Source organism: Musa acuminata, chromosome BXJ2-5 (genome assembly GCF_036884655.1).
Source record: "Musa acuminata AAA Group cultivar baxijiao chromosome BXJ2-5, Cavendish_Baxijiao_AAA, whole genome shotgun sequence".
In the NCBI taxonomy this organism is placed as follows: domain Eukaryota; kingdom Viridiplantae; phylum Streptophyta; class Magnoliopsida; order Zingiberales; family Musaceae; genus Musa; species Musa acuminata.
The window spans coordinates 47,395,042-47,418,509 of NC_088342.1; the positions used below are offsets into that span (position 1 = coordinate 47,395,042).

The 23,468-nt window shown below is 35.8% G+C and overlaps 1 protein-coding gene across 2 annotated transcripts; it reads left to right on the top strand.

Moving 5' to 3' along the window:
• Positions 1-1,392: 1,392 nt before the first annotated feature.
• LOC103986182 (uncharacterized) lies at positions 1,393-22,301 on the top strand. Of its 2 annotated transcripts, XM_009404105.3 has the most exons (24): positions 1,393-1,612; positions 2,664-2,791; positions 6,498-6,582; positions 7,928-7,981; positions 8,510-8,601; positions 8,695-8,798; positions 10,045-10,120; positions 11,051-11,510; positions 13,212-13,544; positions 13,619-13,819; positions 13,897-13,995; positions 14,085-14,157; positions 17,140-17,267; positions 17,360-17,648; positions 17,738-17,982; positions 18,062-18,186; positions 18,300-18,417; positions 19,241-19,290; positions 19,380-19,473; positions 19,557-19,752; positions 19,905-19,976; positions 20,056-20,159; positions 20,235-20,297; positions 21,732-22,301. In XM_009404105.3, exons 1-24 carry the CDS (start codon positions 1,574-1,576, stop codon positions 21,837-21,839), a joined length of 3,336 nt encoding a protein of 1,111 aa, XP_009402380.2. In that variant the 5' UTR covers positions 1,393-1,573; the 3' UTR covers positions 21,840-22,301. The 2 variants fall into 2 exon arrangements, with proteins under 2 accessions (XP_009402380.2, XP_064966231.1); XM_065110159.1 differs by lacking the exons at positions 1,393-1,612; positions 6,498-6,582 and having other exon boundaries at positions 2,661-2,791.
• The last annotated feature ends 1,167 nt before the right edge of the window (positions 22,302-23,468 follow it).

Sequence of the window (23,468 nt, forward strand, 5' to 3'; positions counted from 1 at the left end):
ATCCATCGTGTCTTCGGCGTTGCACAGGGATGGCGTGGGTTCGTTTCTGTTATATCCACAGGCGATGAGCAAGGAAAAGCCAGCGACGTGCCGAGCTTACATCCGCGGGGAAAGAGACGACCATAAACAGGTCGTGCGAGCCACGCAGCGTTGGGATGTCATCTCGCCGCCGACGCCACCTTATAAAGGGTGAGACGAGATTTCCACCGCAGCTACATGAACGACAGTTGGATCAACTGGTCGTACTGTGTATTTTAATTTTTTTTTATAATAAATAAATTAAAATTACCTATAATAAAAAACTAAATAATACTAAAACTAATTTAAAAAGTTGTATATAAAATAATTAGAACGATAATAGCAACTAACATTATAAACATAAACATCGATGATAATAAATCACATCGATTTTAATCTGTTTCTCATATTAATTATAATTTCATACCTGATGTTGAGATGAGCATATTAACGATCAATCATCATATAACATGTAAGCGTCAAAATGAAAACTCGTGTGGAAGAAAAATAACTCAGGTCATTCGTGCCTATTTGCTCGCATAGATAAAAGTCAAAGATAAGTCGTTTAAGGTTATCTCTCCTGTACCATCCTCGTGAACAAAATGCCAACTAAGGGATGTTTAAGCATTTATAGGATGTCTCCTTTAAAGCCCAATACAAAAGGTGATCTTGACACTATGCTAAGGGCTCTCCCCCTTACCCCCCTAAAAAAATCATATTGATTATAAATCTCTTATTAACTTCTCTCAACATTGGCCTAAGTATCGATGGTCTCACGGGACTCGATGCTTTCGTTTCGGAGTTGTCTCAGAATCATCTACAAGCCACTTCAAACACTTCAATGTCTTCGGGTTTGGACCACGTTGGTTAGACTTCGACGTCGACGACGATTTTCTCTAACATATGTAAATATCATCTTAAACAAATAATAAAATATTTATGTTAAATATTTTAAATAATCATTCATTATATTACACGATTGTAACGATTTTATATAACCAGAATTATGTGGAATGTTTATAAATTGACTGAGTTAATCAGATTTTTGATGGTTTGATTAATTTCAACCTCCAAGGTATGAGATAATAAAAAAATTAATCAGTTAAGCTAGCTGATACGATCATTATACTCTTGGCATATTGAATATTTATGATATTAGAATAGATTCTTGACATATTGAATATTTATGATATTAAAACAGCATTTTCTTAGGCATACGTAATTTATTCCCTCGGACGATGTCAAGGGCAGTGTCTGATCCTTACACATGGCGGCATCATCATGAGACGATGATGAGATCTGGACCGTCCGTGGTTCGTCGATCTTTGGTCTGCTTTCTGAATTCCGAAGGACAACTTATTTCCTTATTTTCCTCGCTTTCCTTCTTCCTCTTCTATATTCCTCTATTTCCCCCGGGGAAGAGGCGACGACCGACCGATCTCTCGGAGCCATCTTTCGCTCGTCGTCCTTCGATCCCACCTGCTTCCCTCGCGCGGCATCTACACCCCGATCCGATCGTAGCCGAAAGATCGGCGTCGACGCCAAGATCTTGCCGATGGACGCCATGCGCTTCATCAAGAAAGTCCTGAAGCAGGTATTCGGCAATATTCCCGATCCGTCCATCCTCTCGTTGTCTCGTATTTATTCCGTGCAATTCAGTCATTGTGCTTGCGACGGGACTTTGAGCTACCCAAGCTCCGAGAAAAAATGTGGGGACGAGAACAAGAGGGAATCTACCAAATTCTTTGGTTCTTGGAATTTGGTTCTGAGAACAATTCGTTTAATAACGATTGAAGCAGCTAACGAAGCGACAATCTTACGGCATCTGTTGACATTATATTAGGCGGTCACCAATTTTTGAGTGGATCGCCGAAATTGATCATACATGCGGACATCAAGATATTCTTGTTATATGCATTGTCTACCCTGTTATCTTACTCGACTAAATGGCTTACTATGCTCGTAGATGGTTTTCTTTAACAATATATCTTTGTTAAGATGAAATCACATCAGGGTTTGGCGTTCTATGATAAATGCTGCAGATAATAGGCCACCTTAACAGTAAGGAACAATAAACGAGAAAGAAATGGTGAGGAAAACAACAAACGAAGAGTAGGGTCTCCTATAAGATGAGAAAATAAATCACAAACGGAGTAATAGAGAAGGGGAGAGATAGGGTTAAAGATCAGTTGGGCAAGATAACCAAGCTTCGAAGTAAGCAATAGATATTAACATCACCACCCTCTCAGCCAGCCGCATGCGCATGTCTATAGATAGCATCAATCTAGTCAAACTTAGCGGGACATGGTTTTTACCTTCTTTGCCTCCTCCGTGATAAACTCCTATCTAATAACAAACTCTATTATTTGATCTCAGTCGTATTAGAAAAGTCAAAACATCAGAATAAAGAAGGTGCACAAAGACATAATCAAGAATAGCAAAAACTGAGAATATGTGACAACTTAACTCTGTATTGTAAATAGACTCTAACTAATATAATCGGCCATCGCGGGCATGCCTTATAATTAGTGTTTTTATTGTCTTCTAACTTCCAGATTGTGTGCTTTATTTTATATGAGCATATGCTATTTAAATTTAAATTTAGATCACCAAATTGTTGACTATATATTTCCTTTCCTTAACAGCATACTGAAGAGAATGAACATACTTTGTCGGGCCTTGCTGCTCAAGTCACAATTCACTATGGCATTCCATATACTGCATCTATTTTAGCTTTTGATCCTATTCAGAGACTATTGGCAATTGGAACTTTGTGAGTACAATGATGCTAATTCATCAACTATGTTTTGTGCTGTCTATGTTTCTGCTGATGCTAGGTTATATTTTTTATGTTTTTATTAACAGTGGGTTATGTTTGCTTTGGGAAAGACATGGATGATCCTCTAATGTCCATGGGTTCTTTAGTAATTACATCTTGATAAGGAGGATAGTCTAGAGGGTTGCTCTTTTAGCACTTGCATAGTAATTAAAAATTTAGAAAGACATTTTTAGAATAAATAACCATTATTAGTTTTAGGCAAGGGCAAAAAGATTATACTTTGCAATTATAATGGACTTGAGGCTCAGCTGGGCCAAAATGACAGTACTCACAATACTCATAAGGGACATGTTTAAGTAAAATTTATGTCTTTTTTGGAAAACTGAAGGTATTTTCTTCATATTATCCGTGTTTATATTTATGCATAATTACATAAGTCATGGATATCCATCAAATTGGCACGAGGTGCTTTAGGGCTGTGTTTATGATGGTGATCCGCTAGATATCTTTCTATGCATATATACTAAAATGTATATGCAAAGATCTCTTTCTCTCTCTCTCTCTCTCTCTCTCTCTCTCTCTCTCAGCCTCCATGTATATATCTGTATGTGTATGTTTTAACATATTAATATGCTTGCGTAAACAATAAATTTTGATATCATGCAAAAGATCAACAAATAATTCTATCTTTTGGATGATCTATTTCGAATAATATGGTTGTAAATATTTTTCTCAGAAGGTAGGGTCAAAATACTGGTATCTTTGATTGCATATTTCTCTTAATTTTTCTTAAAGGTTAAAAGACAATAAAGTAAAAGAGAATGTTGATAATCTGTCTACTTGCAATTTTTCTCACTGCAGTTGTTGTGGATGTTTGGCTAGCTTTGAATGAGTTTGTAAGACCTCTGCTAAATCTGGATCATATGTCCATTTCATTTCATGGGTATCATATCACCAAGTTTCATGGGAGTGCTGTCTGGGATACTTGATTTCCAATCAATAATGTTAAGTTACAGCTATAGTTGTTGGGGTCAGGGTCTGCAGTACCGAACTGTACCGCCCGGTATGGGCGGTACGTACCGGTCAGAGTGCACTGTAGCACTGTAGCAGTGCTACAGTACTCGGCACACCTGGGTGTATCGCTCGGTATACCGTACCATACCGGTACCAAGCCCAGGTTGAAATACTGGTACGGTACGGTATTGTGAATCTTGGTTGGGGTAGTAATTAAAAATGAAAGAACTAGAAACAGAGATTTGAGAGGGGGATTAGAGGCTAGAGGGAATCTCATAAGAGGTAGAGGAAGAGGATAACCGTGAATATCGGGCCATAAAGATACCTAAAGTTCCATATTAACTTAATAACTCAATACATTGTAAAGACTCCAAATTAGGCTCATATTTACACTAACTAAAGGGACTCTCTAGAAGAGAAAAGAAAGAAAATAAAGATTATTCTGAACTTATTTACACTTCATTTCCTATCAGATTCCTCAATATTCTATCATATAAAAGTAGATTTGGTTTCCTGTTACCATTGCTTATCCTGTTCAAATCTGGTGTTTGTTTTGGCATCACAATAAATTGATTATGTACCCAAATTTGCACTGCATAAGTTGTACCATAAAATAAAGAAAACATCAGCACCCGATTAAGTAAAAATAGACCCACTATTTTTCGTCCTAACCATTAGACTTAATCTAATTCTTAACTGGACTCCAGATAGATGCAGACTTAAATCCAATCTTTACTATGTTCCGTGGCATATCATCGTGTGCCATATTTGTACGGCTTGGTTCATAAAAGTCCAATATGATCTTGACATGGGCACTGATACTGATATCTGAAACCTAATGTATGAGCCAAGTACCCAACCCTTACAAGCAGAGAGGCTTTCAGCAATACTTATGTGCTTCTTAAATTTAGATTATTTCTTCACTTTATCCATTCATGGTGTTCAAAAGTTTTGGAAAACAATAGTTGAAGTCTTGAACTGTAGATTTATAGAAGTTATACATGCATATGTGTGCCTTTATGCATTTTGTAAAATATGTTGTCTTCTACTCTCATTTACATGATGCTGAAAGTATGAGATTCAGTTGTAGGTCAGTAATGAGTTTTTGCATATGTGTGTGCATGTTTATAGAATGTAGAAATGACATGCATGTGTATTTTAAAAGTTATTTTAGCCAATAGCATATTTTTGCTTCGTTAGTATATTTGCATTTCTTTTCTTATTCTTGTTTGTGTGCTAAACAATGGCATAACTTAAGTTTTATAAATAATGAGAGTACAGATGGATGCCTTTTGAACCTTAAATGGTTAAAGTTTTGACTCCCAGCCTTTTGCTTCATAAAAAAAACTGATTCATCATATTTATGAGTTTCATAAAGTTATGCAACAAAAAATTGTCATATGTGTGCTCATGTTTAATAATCAAGCTGGCGGGTGGTGAACACTATAATCAACACTTTTGATGTTTGAAATGTGACCAATGCTCAAAATGTTATTACTAAAAGCTCAGTTTCTTTGTTTGTCTTTTTATGTAAAGAAAAATTTTAGACCAAGGTCCGCCATACCGTACCGTACCGGAGTTTCGACCCGGGCTCGGTACGGTACGGTACCGATGTACCGGGCGGTACACCAGGGCGTACTGAGCGGTATACCCTGGTGTACCGATACTGTAGCAGTACTACAGTATAGTACTGTAGCACTGTAGCGGTACAGGGCGGTCCACGTACCGAGTACCTGGCGGACCGGTACATACCGCCCGGTACGGCTGGTACACTTCGGTACGGCAGACACTGGTTTAGACATTAGTTTTATGCATCGTGCAACATGAAAGAATATGCTTTTCATTAATTCATTTATGCTTAATAGCAATCATTGCAATTTCAGTTGCTATGGTGCGAAATCACTGGTATTTACTGGCCTGACCGGCCATCGAGATGTGGACCAAGCCAATTTTGATTGTTCATACTTGATAGAGGTGTACCGTTCCAGATTGGAGATGTACCATCCAGTACACCGGGTTTTCTAGTCATACCAATCAGAATTCGACCGTTACCGATTGGTACCAGTAGGTAATGGTCAGATTTGGGTCAAATCATCCAATCCGACCACTGGGGCCTGGTTGCGGATCTACCACCTCTCTCACTCTCACATCTTCTTTCTCAAACTCATTCTCCCTCTCATTCTCTTGATTTCTTGGGTAACAATTGGGGAAGGTTAATTGGCCATTGAAGAGGGGTTTAATCTCAAGATTGATCGTAATTGTTCTCAAATCAAGGAAATCCGACACTTAATCTCTATGTTAATTTCATGTAATTGGGGCTAATTAGGGTCTTTGTTTATTTATACCCATTTTAGGGTAATTGATGACTCATTAATTACAGAATGTTCATGTAGTTAGAGCTTATTAGGGTCTTCTTCTTCCATTTATATCCATTTTAGGACTGGTGCACTGGCCCTAGTACACTGGTATGGACTGGTACTGTACTGATGTGCCCAATGAGATTGCATACCTTGCCTAATAGTATAGCCAATTGGCATCTTCTTCAGTGTTTTCTAGTTTCTACTTGCAAACTCTTCTGCCTAATAAATTGGCTTCATCATCTAATGATCATTTTTAAGCCAAAAAAAAAAAGAATCTATATACTCTCCTGACCTTTTATGGATAATTGGTTTTTCCTGTACTGCAGGGATGGTAGGATAAAAGTTATTGGAGGTGATAATATTGAAGGCCTTCTTATATGCCCAAAGAAGGTTCCCTATAAATATTTAGAGGTTGTGACTCTCGGCAATGTGCTTTTGTTTCTTCCTGGTTTAGTAGAGCTTAGTTCTGTTTGATAAGATTTCTAAACAATATAGCATAATGGAACCTACAAGAAATAAATCTTCTTGTGCACCCTGATTAAATGAATGAGTCATTTGCTAACATGATTGAGGTTTAAATAGTCATTTGCATAAAAAAGGTCTTTAAAGAAAATGGTGCAGCAATTAATTTTAAACACATACAATTGCTGGCGTTTGAACTTTGAAGTTCAGCCACATTAGAGAAAATCTGTTTTGAGACTTGTTAAGTATTTTTTGTCAAGATCAGAGAGGCAATGAAAACTTTCTCTAGTGTGTTCCTCGGTAAATGAAGAACAAAACACATATCTTTCAACCAGGATCTGGTAAATTATTAAAGCATATGATGTGTATCATGATTTGTGCCATCTGTTGAATTATAATAGAAATTGATAAATCCAATTCTGAAATATATGACCAAAAGTTCAGTAAGAATCAACATGTCAACAAAAAGAAATATGAGAATGGAAGTTTAGTGAGAAAGGGTGAAAAAAATTGCAAAACATAAAGTTTCTAAAACTTAGGAGAGTTTCTTTTTGAATCAAGTAATAATGAAATACAATCAATCTCTTCATCCATATTTTTAGTTTATGCTTTCCCTTGGGAGTGTCAACTTTATTCTTCGATTTTAGGTCATTACTTACTGGATATTTAGAAAATGTAGGTATGTCGAAGTGATGTATTATTGATGCAACAGCATTGTCCTATTAAAGTTGCACTTAAAATAATACAGAAGCTAATGTTATTTGCTAACTGTTTGAGAATCGAATATTAACTACTCAAGTTTCTTGTATCACTTAGTGTCCTTGGAAAAAGAACATGATTTTACAAAATTCAGTTTCATGGTCAGCATTAATCATTCATGTTTATTGCTTTTGCATAGTGGTCATGAACATAAGGCTCAGCTGTTGGACATTGTAGATCGTAAAAGGTTAAGACTCAGCTGATTTCCCAGCACAATATATGTTGCATTAGATAAATATAATTGTATTTCGCTATATTGCATATATTGCTTGACATGATTTATGCCTACTTCCAATCTACATTTTTCTTAATGTGTCATTTGTGAAACCATAATTGTCCTTTGTCCTTTTTTCCCGACATTAGTGTGTGTACATGTTCATTGATATACGTATCAGCATGGTTGGGAAATCAGAAGTCTCCTTTATTAAGAATATTTTTTGTTTTATCTTATGCTTTGTTCTAGTGAAATAAAATTTCTTTATTAAAGTGTAATTTTTCTTTGTTAGTCTCAAAACTTGTACTTTTTCTATTTCAGTTTCTACATAATCAAGGATTTCTTGTCACCATTACAAATGAGAATGAAGTCCAGGTACTAAATTTATAATTATAATGTTTGGTTTCTATAGCATGTGTAGTACTACTCCTCACATTATTTTGGATAGTAATACATTTAATAGAACTTTTATAACCATCTGCTGTTATTATATTGAGAATTGGCATTATAATACTGAGAGTGAGGCATTAGAGCTTTTGACCCCCTATAAAATAGGAGAGGTCTGATGGAGCATGACTTTGTCTGCTTAAATGCTGTTGTCTTCTTTCCTCTTTTGCGAATTTTGTTGTTACCTGTGAAATCCACATCCATTCTTTTGCAAATTTTTCCTTTGTTCTTTTGATTATGGTCATGCTTGAAACTTTAAACTTTCAGCAAAAATTCTTGCTTGTTGCGTGCATATATTCATGCATATATACATACCTACATTCCTTCAGGCATGTTTGTATACTCATATGCAGTAATACTTAAATACATAATTTTGACTTTGTTCTTTCAATTATGTTTATTTTTGGTTTTCTTTACATATGTATCCAGAACCTTGAAATTTCATCTCCTTGGCAGGTTTGGAATTTAGAGCTCAGGCAACTAGTTCATTGTTTTCAGTGGGAGGCTAATGTAACTGCCTTTTCTGTAATCTATGGGACCTACTTGATGTGCGTTTTTATTAAAGGAATTGCTTTACTGATTCTCATCAGTCAGCTGCTTGCTGGCTTGTCAGAAAAATGTTAACTAAATTACTGCTTTAGGTATATTGGAGATGAGAATGGGCTGCTGTCTGTATTGAAGTATGATGAAGAAAATGGAGAACTTTTGAAGTTGCCTTATCAACTTCCTGCTAATGCTGTAGCTGGTAGCTATTTCTCCTTAGAAACATGTGACAGAAATATTATATATGCTGCATTTTCTCTGAATTGATTGACTTCTTATCTTGCAAATCTCTGCTCCAATTTTTATCTTGTTAATTGTGTTCTATGCTTGAAAATCACATTTGGACATGCATGCTAATAAATAAAAGGTGATAGTGAAATATATACTATAGTCTATAGTTCTTTACTTCTTTTGCATCCATTTGAAAATACAATGACTTTTTGATTGATTGCAACACAGGATGGAACTGCAGATATTTATTTTGGCCTTTCATGACCATTGTAAACATTCCGACCCTTGAAAATTCAGATACCAAATTTTACAGTGCAAATTGAGCCAGCAAAACATTCTGACCCTTGGAACATATCTAGCCTTGATGGTGAAGAGCGTCATCAAGGTGATTCAAGAAAAAAATATTTTAATCCAAGAACAAGATTGTTCTCCATAAGAGATTTATAAATCCTTAGGTTTCGAAAATAGGGTAATGTAAAGTCCAAGGTTTGGTATACCAGTTGGTACACTGGTATAGACCGGTAAGGCGAACCATGATAAAGTCATCTACTTCCTTGATTTTCTAGCATTAAGAGGGCATTGAACTAAATTCTAGGGAGGTGGTGGTACTAGTTTTGTCACTTTCATCACACATTATATATTTTTGGAATACTGGGTGATAAGGGGAAAAAGTCAAAGAAATATATGATAGTGGCTATTCATTCTAGAATCAACTTATTCGGATTTTTTAAATGACACTGGGGCAAGAAATATATCAACCAATTTTTGACTTTACGATGAGCCACTTCTATTCATTTGTTGGCCTAGATCTCTGAATTCTTCAGGTGGCTATGATTTCTTACTTTTAGTACACATCAATAGAAACTGTAGGTGACTGTAAATTTACTGGCTTGTTAATTATTAATTAGGCTTTGTAAATTTGCTTTATCATTCTGGTCTTACTCATTGGGAGCTAAGTTCCATTTCTTCCATTTGTTATGCTCTCTTGTTCTTTTAGGAAATCTTCTGTGTGCTCTCTACTGGGTTGGTGGGAGTGAAAACTGACATATCTATGTCATCATTTTCTTTTCTTGTTTAACCATTGTTGGCCTTTGTCATTTTAGCGGATTCATATTACATTTGGTTCCAGTGGAATGATATTGATGTTATTTGTGCATAAGATTTTAATTATATTTTTGTAATATTTAAATTTATGTATTGTGAAAAAAATCATACAGAAGCAGCTGGGATTTCCATTCCTGACATTCAGTCGATTGTTGGAATTCTTCCTCAGCCTGGTACTTCTTCGACTAGGTATGACATATACATGCCATTCCTGGATTGAAGCTTTCTGTTAATAATCTTGTTCCTTTCAAAATATTTTCTTCTCAGATTCACAGAATGTTTGCCTGTTATCCACAGTACTAACTCAACTCCATAAAAAAAGCTAGGAAAATGTTATAAGCTAAGGATGAATTTTATTGTTATGCAATTATAAATGTGCAATGTAAAATATGGCTCACTATGTGTTATTTGAATGTTAGAAGCCTTAAACCACTTGCGTTTGTCGAGTTATGTTGGTATTAACCCACTTATTCACCCTGGACTCCAGTGTTTCTACTTGAGAAATTGACTCAAGTAGAAAGGCGAGCAATTAATCAAATGTTAAAGATTCTTTTTTCGAGTATCAACACCTTACCAGTCACCAGCCATGATAGTGTGGTACACTGATGTGGTCCTATATATATTGCTGGTACCAGTTATATTAAAAGAAAAATAAAAAACAGGAAAGACATACCTCTCCTCTTCTTCCTCTTCTCCTTCTCCACCTTCTTACCCTTTCTGAGTGCCATCTGGCTGGTACATAACAGACCATCCAGGGATCATTCAATTTTTTTTGTCTTTTCGGTCATAAATGAAACATGTGATTTGAAAACTAAATTTTATGTGTTGACTTATTCACTATCTTTTTCATGCTAATCAATACTTTGCTTTTTACCACTTCATTCAGAAGATATTGATAGAAATTGATGTAATCACTCACACCAGTTACGTGGTTGGCTCCCTTATTCTTCAAGGTGGACTTGAGGATCTAAACACAAAAATATTCAAGTCTTCGTTTTCATTCTTGCACTAGCAGAAATGATTCCTCTTTTTTTTAAAATCAACCTATGCTTGTCTATTTTTGTGTGCCTTATATCAGTAAGATGTTTCTCACATGGTCAGTAATTGACTTTACTGCAGAGTGCTGGTTGCATATGAGAAGGGATTACTAATTCTTTGGGATATTCACAAAGGACAAGCTGTTACCACCAGAGGTCATACAAACCTGCAATTGAAAGGTGCAGAGGGCCCTGATTCTCTCAGTGAGACTAGTGATCAGCTTCAAAGCAATGCAGCCAACCATGATGGAGACAATGAAATTTGTTGTCTTTGCTGGGTATCTACTAATGGTTCAATTGCTGCTGTGGGTTACATGAATGGTGATATACTATTGTGGGACTTCTCAGATAGTTTCTCAGTAAAAGGGCAACAACCCCAGATATCATCCAGTAATGTGATTAAGCTGCAGTTGGCATCAGGAGACCGCAGGCTCCCAGTCATTGTCTTGCACTGGTCTGCTAATTGTAAAGGAAATATCGATAAAGGAGGGCAGCTTTTTATCTATGGTGGTGATGAGATTGGATCTGAAGAAGTTTTAGCAGTTTGTTTATTTTCACTTTCTGTAGTTTTTTTTGTCTTATTATATAAGTAAAAGTGACTTGACCATTCATCTCATGATATATTTAGAATAAGTTTCTTTGGTTCAGAGGCTTTCTATTTTGTTGTGGAACTGGCATTTATACTATCAGTTCGCTGATTTATTTTAGTTTTTGTAAACATAATCAAGGGAGACACAACATGAGCATATTTGCTGACTAAGAAACTTTATTTATGGAAATTGGCTTTGTTCAACCACTATGTTGATTTTATGGTATCTAGATCCTAGAGCAAAGACAAACTTATATAGTGTAGATCGAGATATTTTCCTTTTCTTTTTTTGTCCTTTTGTAGTTTGGTTTACTAGATTATTTATACCGACATTTGCTGTACCGCCCGAGTCGGTACGGTACGAGCAGTATGAACTGGTCTGACTGGTGACCGAGATGTGGATCGCCTGAGTTCCTGTCGGCATGCCCTAGCGTATCGTGAGCCAGTACATTGGTATAGACCGGTACATACTGACCTGAAAAATCACCGAGATGGGTCCAGTACCTGAAATAGCGAACCCTAATTTGTAAACTCAAAAGTCCTTCACTTTCTTTAAATATGTTCATCTGTGTTACTTACATACTTTATTTTGCATTTAGTTAATTGTTCAGGTATCTGCTTGTTTCTTGTTCTTGACATGTCTAAATGTTTGTAAATTGTACTGAAGTTCTCATGTCTCTAGATATTAAAGTGGTGTCATATAACATACTAGATCATGTGTCACGATTATAATGACACAAAGTGTGACTCTTTTAGAAGGTTAAGTGACTACAAAGAGGAACTTGTCAAATTTCTTTGGAATTTTGAAAAAATTGTGTGTTAAGTTTATTGCCGAATAAAAAAGCCAAATGCACTCAAAATCTTCCCCGGTAAACTTAGTCATCATTTTCCTCAAAAAAATCTTGGAGATATTAATAGTTGGAAAAGGGGATGATTACAGCTATGTTTCCTTGTGAGATTCATGACATACTCAACAGGCAGATCTAATAAAGATAGTCTTATGGAATGTTTGGATTTGTTTGTACTTTGTAGAATTTTGGTAAGTGCAAATATGGCCTTCATGGTTCATCTTTTTTTAGAATATTATGAAGGCCAGGGACAAAATTGCTCCTGCATGAAGATGGAAGAGTTGAACACTAGGATTTAAATAATTAATTGGCACACATAAGTCATCATCCTAAGCAACTTTGAAAAACTAACAGTGTCAAATGCCTCAATTTCATTTATTTTTATGTCCTTTTATCTTCAGTTAACTAACTTCATCAACCTCACCTATTATGTGAACGTAAAAGATGATCCATTCAACATCAACATTTCAGGTAGATTTAAAAAAAATGAGGCATGATCCTTTGTGCACTAAGTGATAGTATTGGCACCGTTTACAGGTTGGTTGTTGACAAAGTAATGAAATAAGCTTGGGTTTTAAGATTCCTAGAGCCTAGGTAATAAGAACGTTGCTTGAAGTTTAATGTGTTAAATACTTAAATGTTTCTATAGCTGGAGAATATGTGTATTCTGTCTAGATAGATTAGATTATTCCTTTCTAGTAAAGCTTTTATTTTTATGTAAAAGAACTCAACAATATGAGGAGATTCATATGACATATTGCGAAGTAATTTCTATTTATCAATTATTTAAATTATTTTCTCTGCAGGTCCTGACTCTTGAATGGTCCTCGGGAGTGGAGACTGTAAAGTGCATCTCACGTGTGGATCTTAATCTTAATGGATCCTTTGCAGACATGATCCTGATCCCTGATGTTGGTGCATCGGATAAAAATTCCACTGCTGCTCTTTTTGTATTGACAAACCCGGGCCAAATAAATGTCTATGATGGTGCTGTGTTATCAGTGTTAAAATCTGAGGGAAATCATTCTGCTCAAGCTGAAAATTTTCCACTAGTTGTACCAACCATCGATCCATGTATGACTGTGGCAAAACTTTGTCTGCTATCCAAGGGCAGTAGTGCTTCCAAGGTTTTGTTTAAGGTACTTAATCTAAATTTAGGTTTGAATTTGTAATAATCCTTATATGGCTCGTTCAACCCTTGCATTTTCTTTAGAAATTTTATGCTAGAACAACACGTTCGTCTACTCTTTCTGCGGGCACAAAGTGGCCTTTGACTGGTGGGGTCCCTCCTGAAATGTCCTATGAAGATTATGAGGTTGCAAAATTATTTATAGCTGGTTATCAAGATGGATCCCTTAGAATATGGGATGCGACGTATCCGATTTTAGGACTTATGTTTGTGTTAGAAGGAAAGGTTTGTGCCTCAACATTAAATAGCAAAAAACCTGTGAAGATTTTGTCGATGCTAGAACTAATGCTATTTAATGACAGCTGCCAGTGATTCAAGTGGATGGTGCATTTGCAGCAGTATCAGCAGTCGCCCTTTGCTCGTTAAGTATGACCTTGGCTGTTGGTGATGAACGTGGTCTGGTTAGATCAGTCTCTTATTTGTATTTTCTTTTGAGTTGTAAAGAGCAATTTTTGCTTGATTGTGACTCTTTTCTCATGTGATTATATAGGTTCGCATCTATAAGCTTCAAGAAAACACAAATGGTTCAAGTTTTCAATTTGTGACCGAGACTAACCATGAAGGTAATATCTTCCTGCAACCCAATTTCTAGAAAATTTCTTTAATATTAACTGAAAATTCTGGCATGATTCAAAATTCATTTTAGTGTTTCTTCTTATATCTTGATATTTAAATCAAATTTTTAATAATCATGACATGGATAGAATTTGAGTGAAATATGGAAGCAAATATACAGATATTCATCTTCCTGAGCAACAGTATTATTATGATAGATCTTCCTCAGGACCTGGAGGATGCAGAAACCATCTTTAGTCGTATCAAATAAGTGACGAGCATAGAATGCCGGAAATTTTGGCATGCCACAGAACTGACCTAGTTGAATAAAACTTTGATGAAGAGGCTGTGGAACAAACACCTCCTGAGTAGATGCAGAAGCACTAAATAAATTTCATCCTTCACGGGACAGATGTGAAAGGTAACAAAACAGCCTTCACCAGAAGTATATGATCAGAATGTTAATCATCTATAGAAAAATTGGCAAATCAACACATCCACTAGCTAGAGTAGCCACTCTAATAATCTGGAATTTTAGGAAGATGCTTATTGCCTATTGATACATCTTATCTCTTCCAACACCAACTGTATTTCATGTGTATCTTTCTTGTACTAACAAATGACTAAATATGACACATGACTGGGGGTTTTGGAACTAAGAATAAGGTGCAAAGGCTCCAAGTTGAAGCTTCTATTTGATAACGTGTCTACTTTTTGACACTTGTGAACATTATATTTGGTATGACTTCTTAATTATTTTGTTCCTGTTACTAAGAATCCAGATAATTGTGCAGAAAATTCTAAATAGAGAACCGATCTCTATAACTGTTAGAGATTGGTTCAAGTCTGACTAATCTAGAAACACTCATCAATTTTAGATAAATATCACATGAAGCTAATTATTGATTTCTACAGAAGCTCATATCTTTATGTATAAAGGACACTCTGAATTAGTTCAGACACTCGCAACTAAAGTATAATTCATAAGCAACCATCATTTGGAGAATCAACTAAGCTTGATAGGTCTATCATCTATGGCATATATATGCTTTTATGCACTCTTTCACATGATTAAAGAGGACGATGATGAAATCATGAAATACATAATTCAAGTATCATAGTGCCAACAGCTATACAACATGGGCACTTTAAAATAATAGATTTGTCCATGTCATTCCACATTTGGTAATGACAATTGTCGGATAATTTCTGACATGTGGGATACTTTCTGATGTGTAGGATATTTCAAGAATACACTAGGGTTCATATATCAGTTACACACCTACTGATGTCAACCATCCTGCATATATACATATATATATATCCACATAAGGCTTCTAGCTAACTTTAAGTGGTTGTGACATTCCTCTTACGGATTGTATTTATCAGTTCAACCATGGACTGGTATAAGAGACATTAAGTACTGGGTGATATCCAGTGAATTAGAATGCGACAAAGCTTTTATATCCTGAGAGGAGGAGCAGAAGAACAAGAATCAGCAGCAGAATTGGCATTTCAGATATGTCCGCAACCCCATCCTTCCCTTATTCTTGTCTCTGGTCAGTTTCTTTCTTTTCTCTTTGACTGGAAGCAAACACTACATTGCTGATCTGGTGCTACCATTCTTTCTTGGCCTGAGACCAGTATAGGGAATGACAGTGAAATTTAAATCCTTGCCTTTCTAGACTTGTTTAACATGTATCTATGTTGGGCTATTGATATACTATGGTATGAAATTCTCCTTATTGTTTTGCATATGGATTTGTACTACTTTCATGAATGATTCTTATAAGTTAATATTTGCTACCATGAATTTTCTAAATTGTACATGCTATATCTAAATCTATAAAATTATATTGAAATATAAAAAATATTTATTAGTTGACATTTGTGCACACTATGTATTGTCCTACTTTTTAAAGATTTGCTGTGTTGGTGTGTACATGGAACAGAATAAATTCTGTTCCACGCATGTACTCATTTTCAAGTTGCTGTTATGAAGCAACCTGATCCCAATGAGACCCCTCTAAAGGCTGGCCAAGGTCTGAACCTGTTCGATCAGAAAAGATAATGAGGTGTTAATTAATTATTTTGCTTGTTATTTGCACATCGTTGAGGAAAATTTTTGAGGGATGATGATGAACTGCCATGGTAAGTAATCAGATTCTAGTAATAAAACTTTATTAAAAGAAAGAATGAAAATTTAGTTGATCAATATTGTCACAACAGATATGCCATAGACTGTACATTTTTATGATATTTAAACTTGAACAGTGATGGTAACATGTTAATTACTATGATGTTTAACTTCAAGTCTTGAACTAGATTCAACTGATTACAAGAAACTGGTTAGTATGTTGATAGTTGTGCTCCAAAAGAATTTTAAATGGTAAAAAGGCCCCCAAACTTATCTACACTTTGCAATCATCTAACCTTTACTTGTATATTATTTTTCTTTCACTTTCAGCATGAACGGCAAAATGATGTTTTTTTTCCCAAGAAGCTATTCTAAATTCAAACAATACAATATGTTTGGACTTGCTAAATTGTGTCTTTTCTTCTAGTAATACTTTGTTTGTCCCAAGATTTGGTTACTTAATTGCTTGCTTATAGCAGATCTAATTTGCAGGTAATGGTTTTCAGCAAGCCTAAAATATTAGCTTGTCAAATTGAAGGGATTTGAAAGTTCAGGGGATTCTTACATGTTCTTTTATTTGGTTTTAAAATTTGGGTTCACTTTTCATTTTCCAAGAATGTGTTTCGGTAACAAAATACTAATGAGATCAAGAGTTCAATTTAGAAACTTGACCTGTATATAGTGCAAGATGGAATGCTCCAGTTGGAATAATTTATGCAATATGGTTTATGGTAAATGAAAGAATTGAAATATGAACTTTTGGTGTTTCTCTTTCATGTTCACTTCGTCCTGGCAAATTATCGCTAGTTTGTATTTTTTTCCTTACACCGCTTTTATAATTTAACATGTCCAGTTCATATAATTCATCATGGGCAAGGATTTCATTGCATAGCAGCCTTTTCTATCTTAAACTCTCCAGTTCGGGACATTCATTTCACAAATTCTGGGAGCCACATTGCTGTAGGGTTTGAAAGTGGTCAGGTACCATTTAAGTGCCTTTTCCCTTTTGTTTCTTTCACTTAATTGAGGTTGACAAGAAAATTACTGAAATATCTGTTGTCGTGGTCATTCAGGTGTTGATGCTTGATATGACATCACTATCTGTAATGTTTCGTACAGATTGCACTTCTGGAACTAACTCTGCAGTAATTTCTGCGAGCATGCCCTCTATTTCTCAGTGTATTCTTCAAGTAAGCAGTCCAGAGCAACTAAGCCCCAGTATAACAAACCCTACAGAAGTGGTACTCACTCTCACCAAGGATTCACAAATTGCAATTATGGATAGCAGAACTGGGGTTATTATAGGCTCCAGAACGGTGCAGCCAAAGAAGGAATCTGTTGTGATTTCCATGCATGTTATAGGCATGTATTTCCAATGCTTTCATCAATATTTAAGCCTTGTATTTGCAGGTTGAAAAAGTGCTGTAACTTATACCAATTTTCATGCGTAGAGGGAAGTGTCTCAGCATCAAAAGCAGTTGCTGAGCCTGAGAAATGCTCCCAGAACCTGCCAGATGAACCTTCTTCTCAAAGTGGACCTGAGAGAAGCAATAATCGTGAACCAAGAGAAACAAAAGAACTTCAAGGCTGTCGCCCAGAGGATGCTCCATATTCTTGTGAAACATTAATAGATCCACTACTTGTGCTATGCTTTGCAGATTCTCTATGCTTGTACCCTTTAAAGTCTGTGATAGAGGTGTGATGCTCTTATGTGTTCAAGTAATAATGTTGGTATGCATTGTCTACAACTGAGCTCATATCTTTTTCATTTTCAGGGGAATAGCAACTTTTTTCATAAGGTGAACCTAGCACAAAGAATTTGTTGGTCAACGATATTAAAGGTAGATGCAAAGGCACCAGAACTGATACTACTATTTGAGACTGGAACTATTGAAATAAGGTAAATGGCCAGTACGTTTCATCTTCTTTGGTGGGTTTCTTGCTCGTGTTGCAACGTGTCATTTAACTTTTGAGTTTTGATTTCATAATTATCTTCTTTTCTGTCTTTGACAGGTGTTTGCCAGGTCTGGAAATTAAGGCGGAAAGCTCCTTAATGTCCATTCTAAGATGGAGCTTCAAGACAAACATGGATAAAACCATGAGTTCCTCTGATGATGGGCTTATTGCTTTGGTGAGTCTGTTCATGAACTTGACTTCCATAAATCTCAATATGAAAAACTTTTGAGGACTTGTTAGTTTTTCATGAAAAAAAAAAATTGTTGAATCAATAAATTCCTCAGGTATAGCTCATTGTTTGCAGAATCAAGAGAAAGTTAATAAATTATTGATATCTTGTTTGTTCAACAACAACAACAAAACCGTAAGTCCCAACTATTTGGGATCGACTACATGGATTTTTTGCTGCCATTAAGATCTTGTTCCTATATATCTTAATTAATTTTATTAAATAAGATAAATAATCTAGCCTTGTTTCCAATTTTAGTTAATTCCTAAAATGATGGTAAACTTTCTGACTGGTTATAGTGAACAAATCATTGCCAAATTTACTAATTTCGAGTAATGTCTATTAAAACTTAGATATACACTTTAGTATTTGGATGTCAATTAATGTTGAACCTCGTTTGACATCTTGTAAGGACTATGGTCCAGATCCATGGATCAGTTTAAGGATGTCGGTGGCATATACTTGGAATATCCATCAGATTTGAGGGAATTTTATATAAAGAACAAGGACCAGGAGATTTATGTGCAAAATTGATAGATTTTGAGGACTAATATGTAAAAGGCCCTTTGTGTTTTTATCCGTCTTTAGATAATGACTAAATCATTCTTAGAACTTAGTGATATTCATTACTTGCAATTCTTAAGCAAGATTATGTGGATAAATTATGATTTTGCATGCCACACATGATGACTAGATGGACATGAAATACTAATTTGTTCAACTTTGTTATATAAGTTAGAAACAAAATTTCATTTTGAGGAAATTACAGGTGAATGGATGTGAAGTTGCTTTCATCTCTTTTTTGGATGATCAATCCAGGTATCTCATTTTCTTTGTCTAGTAAAAAAAAGGGATATTCAAGAAAGATTGCTCTTTAGGTCTCAAATTATTTATATGGGTTTATCCAGGTTTGCAGAACTTATGCCTTGCCTTCATGATAAAGTTCTGGCATCTGCTACTGCCGCTGCCCTTAATCACTCCATAGATTTGAAGAAAACACAGGTAGAGCTTCCTCTTTTTTATTGTACAATTATGTTTTTTTCAATTAGCTCTTATAAACTATCACCATGGCTTTGCTGCTCCAGATGACCTCTCCTGGGATAATTGGTGGTATCATAAGAGGACTTAAAGGAGGTAGAACAGATATAAATGACATTGTTAATGATGGTATTCCTAGCTATAGTTCCACCAAACAACTGGAGCAATTATTTTCAAGGTTCCCATTCTCGGACCAATCAACCACTATCATTCGCAATGAAGAAGTTGGCGAACTGAGCATTGGTTCTCTCTCTCCCTCTCATACTAAAGTTGTTTCTCCGTATTCCTTCCCTCTCCTCTCTCTCTCTCTCTCTCTCTCTCTCTCTCTGTCTCTCTCTGTCTCACTCCCTTTCCGGCCCTATCATTTTAAGGAGTAAATCTGTAATATTTTGCAGATGACATCGAGATTGATGATCCATTACCTGCACCATCTACTTCAACTACTGTAACTAAGAGTAAAAAGAAAGGTATCACATTTATATTTTTCGACTGAAACTTTGAATTTCCATCTCCTTCAGTTGGCTCAATTTTCATGTTATGCTATAGATGAGGAGAAGGAAAGAGAAAAATTGTTTCAAGGATCTACTAATGATTCAAAGCCAAGAATGAGAACTCCTCAAGAGATTCTAACCCAATATCGCTTTGCTGGGGTAAAATCCTCTGGACTTGTTAAATTTTAATAATCTCCTCACCTCTTTTCTCTAAAGCTATTAATTGCAATCCAGGATGCCTCAGCAGCAGCAGCTCATGCAAGAGAAAAGCTTGTACAGAGGCAGGAGAAGCTTGAGGTAGGACGTGTGATATTTTATTTGTAGAATTCATCTTTTTGTGTTCTTTAATATTATAACTTCTACCTTATTGTTCTTTATGCTGTAAATCTGTGAAGTTTGCAGATCGAAAGATATGGAATGAGAACATTGTATCTTAAGTAATTAATAAGGATAGTCATAATAAGGAATGGTAAAGATGTAGGAGTTTAAGCTTGGTAAATTTCATTCATGTGGTAGTTAAAAAAGGTCTTCCTTTACATCATACTGAGTTGAAAACTAGTTTTGAACAATTAAACCATCTTAGGCTTATCAATGGATGGTTTCTGTATTAAATTAATTGTGTTCATAAAATGGACATAGACAAATATTTAAGGAGTTCTTACAAGACTCAATTAGAAATAAAGGTTAGATCAGAAAATAACACTTAGATACCATTTGATCAACTTAGAATGTAACAAAAAGCTAGAAAAATATTATATCATCAAATCACTGGACAAGATTAGCAGTGGCTGGAAGGCCAAATTCTGCAAGATTAATGCCTTATTTGTGTCTTTATTGTTCACTTGGATATTTATTCTCTATATTAATGCTAATAAACCAAAAGGAAAATTCGATTAAAGTTGCATATGTTAGATGAAAAGATGATTTACTTTTTAAAACTATAAAGAGTACACATATATAATCTACATGATCTGGATAATTTATAAATCATAATCCACCTCCATAGAGTAACACCAGAGTGTCCTTTTTGTTTTGGGGAGTACTAGATGGCAGTCTCAACTTTTTGAAAAGTGATGATTAACCCGGTCTAAGTTGCTCAGTTCGGCCCAGGTATTTGGAAAAACCTGACCTGCTTGCCATCTTTGCTTGCAATAGGAACAACAATGAGTAGGGTACCCACTACTCGAATCCGAACCTGACTTGGATATTTACTTTCCTAGCCGAATATACATTAAACCTGATTAAAGGGTACCCGAACCTGGCTTGAGCGGATCGGGTAGACAGCACCCATAAAAAAATATTGGTTCCCATCTCTAGTTTCGGCTAGACATTATTGTTGCATCATCTATTTCATCAAAAACAACTTGGTGTTGAGATATTGGAATCAAAATTCTCGAAGGATCATCATATTGCCCCAGTTATACAACCTATTGGATCTGATTTGGTGCAAAGAAAAACTATATTCAAAGTTCATTGCCTTTGTTTCTCGTGTGTAAATGGTAACTTGAAATCAACAAATACTGTTCAATAGATCTTATGTCACTTTATCACAATGAGGTTGGTCAAAAGTAAGATGGCACTCCTAATCGTTTCTATTCTAGAGCAAATGGCATGACAGACCTAAATCTTAAATCGAACTTCTGTTTAAGAACTTGGTTCTTCTTGCTAGTATATATTTTGAGGTTGTATCAACATAAGCTAAGCACCTTCTTACATATATGCTCTTACCAGAGAATTAGTCGACATACTGAGGAGCTTCAAAATAATGCTGAAAGTTTTGCTGCAATGGCGAATGAACTTGTGAAGACCATGGAGAATAAGAAATGGTGGAAAATATAGACTAATTTTGAAGATGTTCCTTCCTAAACAAAAAAACAGAAGATTACATGGCCATGCATTTAGCTTCTCGGCTGTGAAAATTGTATAGTAGCTTCACCTTCCCAATCAATTGGAGCCAGTGATTGCCAGTGGTCACCTGAATTGTGAACTGTGAAGGAGTTGGGAGTATGGTTGCCTTATGGGTTTCATCGAGTAGATTCAGTGATAGAATGTGTATATCTATTGTATATTTATAAGCTATCAAAGACGTGATGTCATTGGCAGGTAGAATGCTTGCTTTTCGGCTATTTTTATTGCTGCTACAGTTGACTTGTTGATCATATATGCTGCTGCTTTTATCTTAAGTTTTTAAGCTTCAGATTGTTGTATTTGAAGCTTGAAATGGATACGTTACAAGCATGCTCATGTAAAAGTATTTTCAGATGACCATTAATGATCTACCAAATCATAAGCTTTGGGTCACTTTCTCCTGTCTTTTTTCGGCACATATTTTCGCAAATCTTCTAACATTTGTAGGAATAAATATTTTCAGACATTAGCTAGAAATCTATCTTGGAATTTTTTTAACAAACTCATTAAAGCTTGCTGTAACCCTTGAAGCAAGAGAATCCACCATGCTGTATTGCATGAATCTTCTCCGATCACAACTCCCGTCTTGGATTTGCTGGTTCACAATTTCAATTAGAGTTTGGTATACGAGCTTCCCTCTAATTTCTTTGTTTTGATCATCCTTAAAAATGGGTACTGATAGGACATATTATGGATCGTCCCACGGGGACTCAACCCTCCTCACGTTAGCCAGGTCAGTCGTTGACAAAGGTACGTTCGCCAGGTCAGTCGTTGACAAAGGTCATGTATGATCGACCCCCAGGAACAACAATAAAAACCCTCGCTAACATCTTGACGAGGGGGATCGAGAAAAACTTCAAGAGGCCACTAACTTTGAGCTTTGGAGGGGCTAGAGTGGGGATCATTCCTCATCCCGACCCAGGCCTATGTGCAGGAACTCGATGATGGCAAAGGTGGATGAGCTCGCAAAAGAGGTGCGTCCCCACCAGATCCGAGCTCGACCTGATCATGTGAGACCTTTGTCCCCAAGATGGTACTGGATGTCGCCAGTCAGACTGAGTCATATTGACCACGCGACAACGGCTTAAGGTTTGCGGAGCAGGTATCAAGTCATGAGATCATATACTCGAACACTAGTTCAAAATTGGAATTAGTAGCCAAGGTGAAATCAATAAACACATTATCAAAGCCACGCCGTGGGTCACGTATCATTGTAGATATAAGTGATGTATCATTGTAGCACGACTCTCTCTCTCTCTTTTATGCCTCCTCTTCTTCTCCTCGAATTTGGAGAGGAGCGAAACAAAGGGGATAGATATAAGTCAGCTTATGTCTCGTCTTCTTCTCCTCGGATTTGAGGAGAGGAAAAAGAAGGGGAATAGATATACGGTGATAGCAATAGAGGTCATGACGACGATAGAAGAGGGGCCGCGGAGGAGCGATAGTTCTAGTAATTTTTAAATAAAGAGATATAATTTTAAAAAATAAAATAAAATAAAATGTGGTAACCGTTTGAAAAATATTTAAAATGTAAATATTTTTGCGGAAATATCGTCTAAA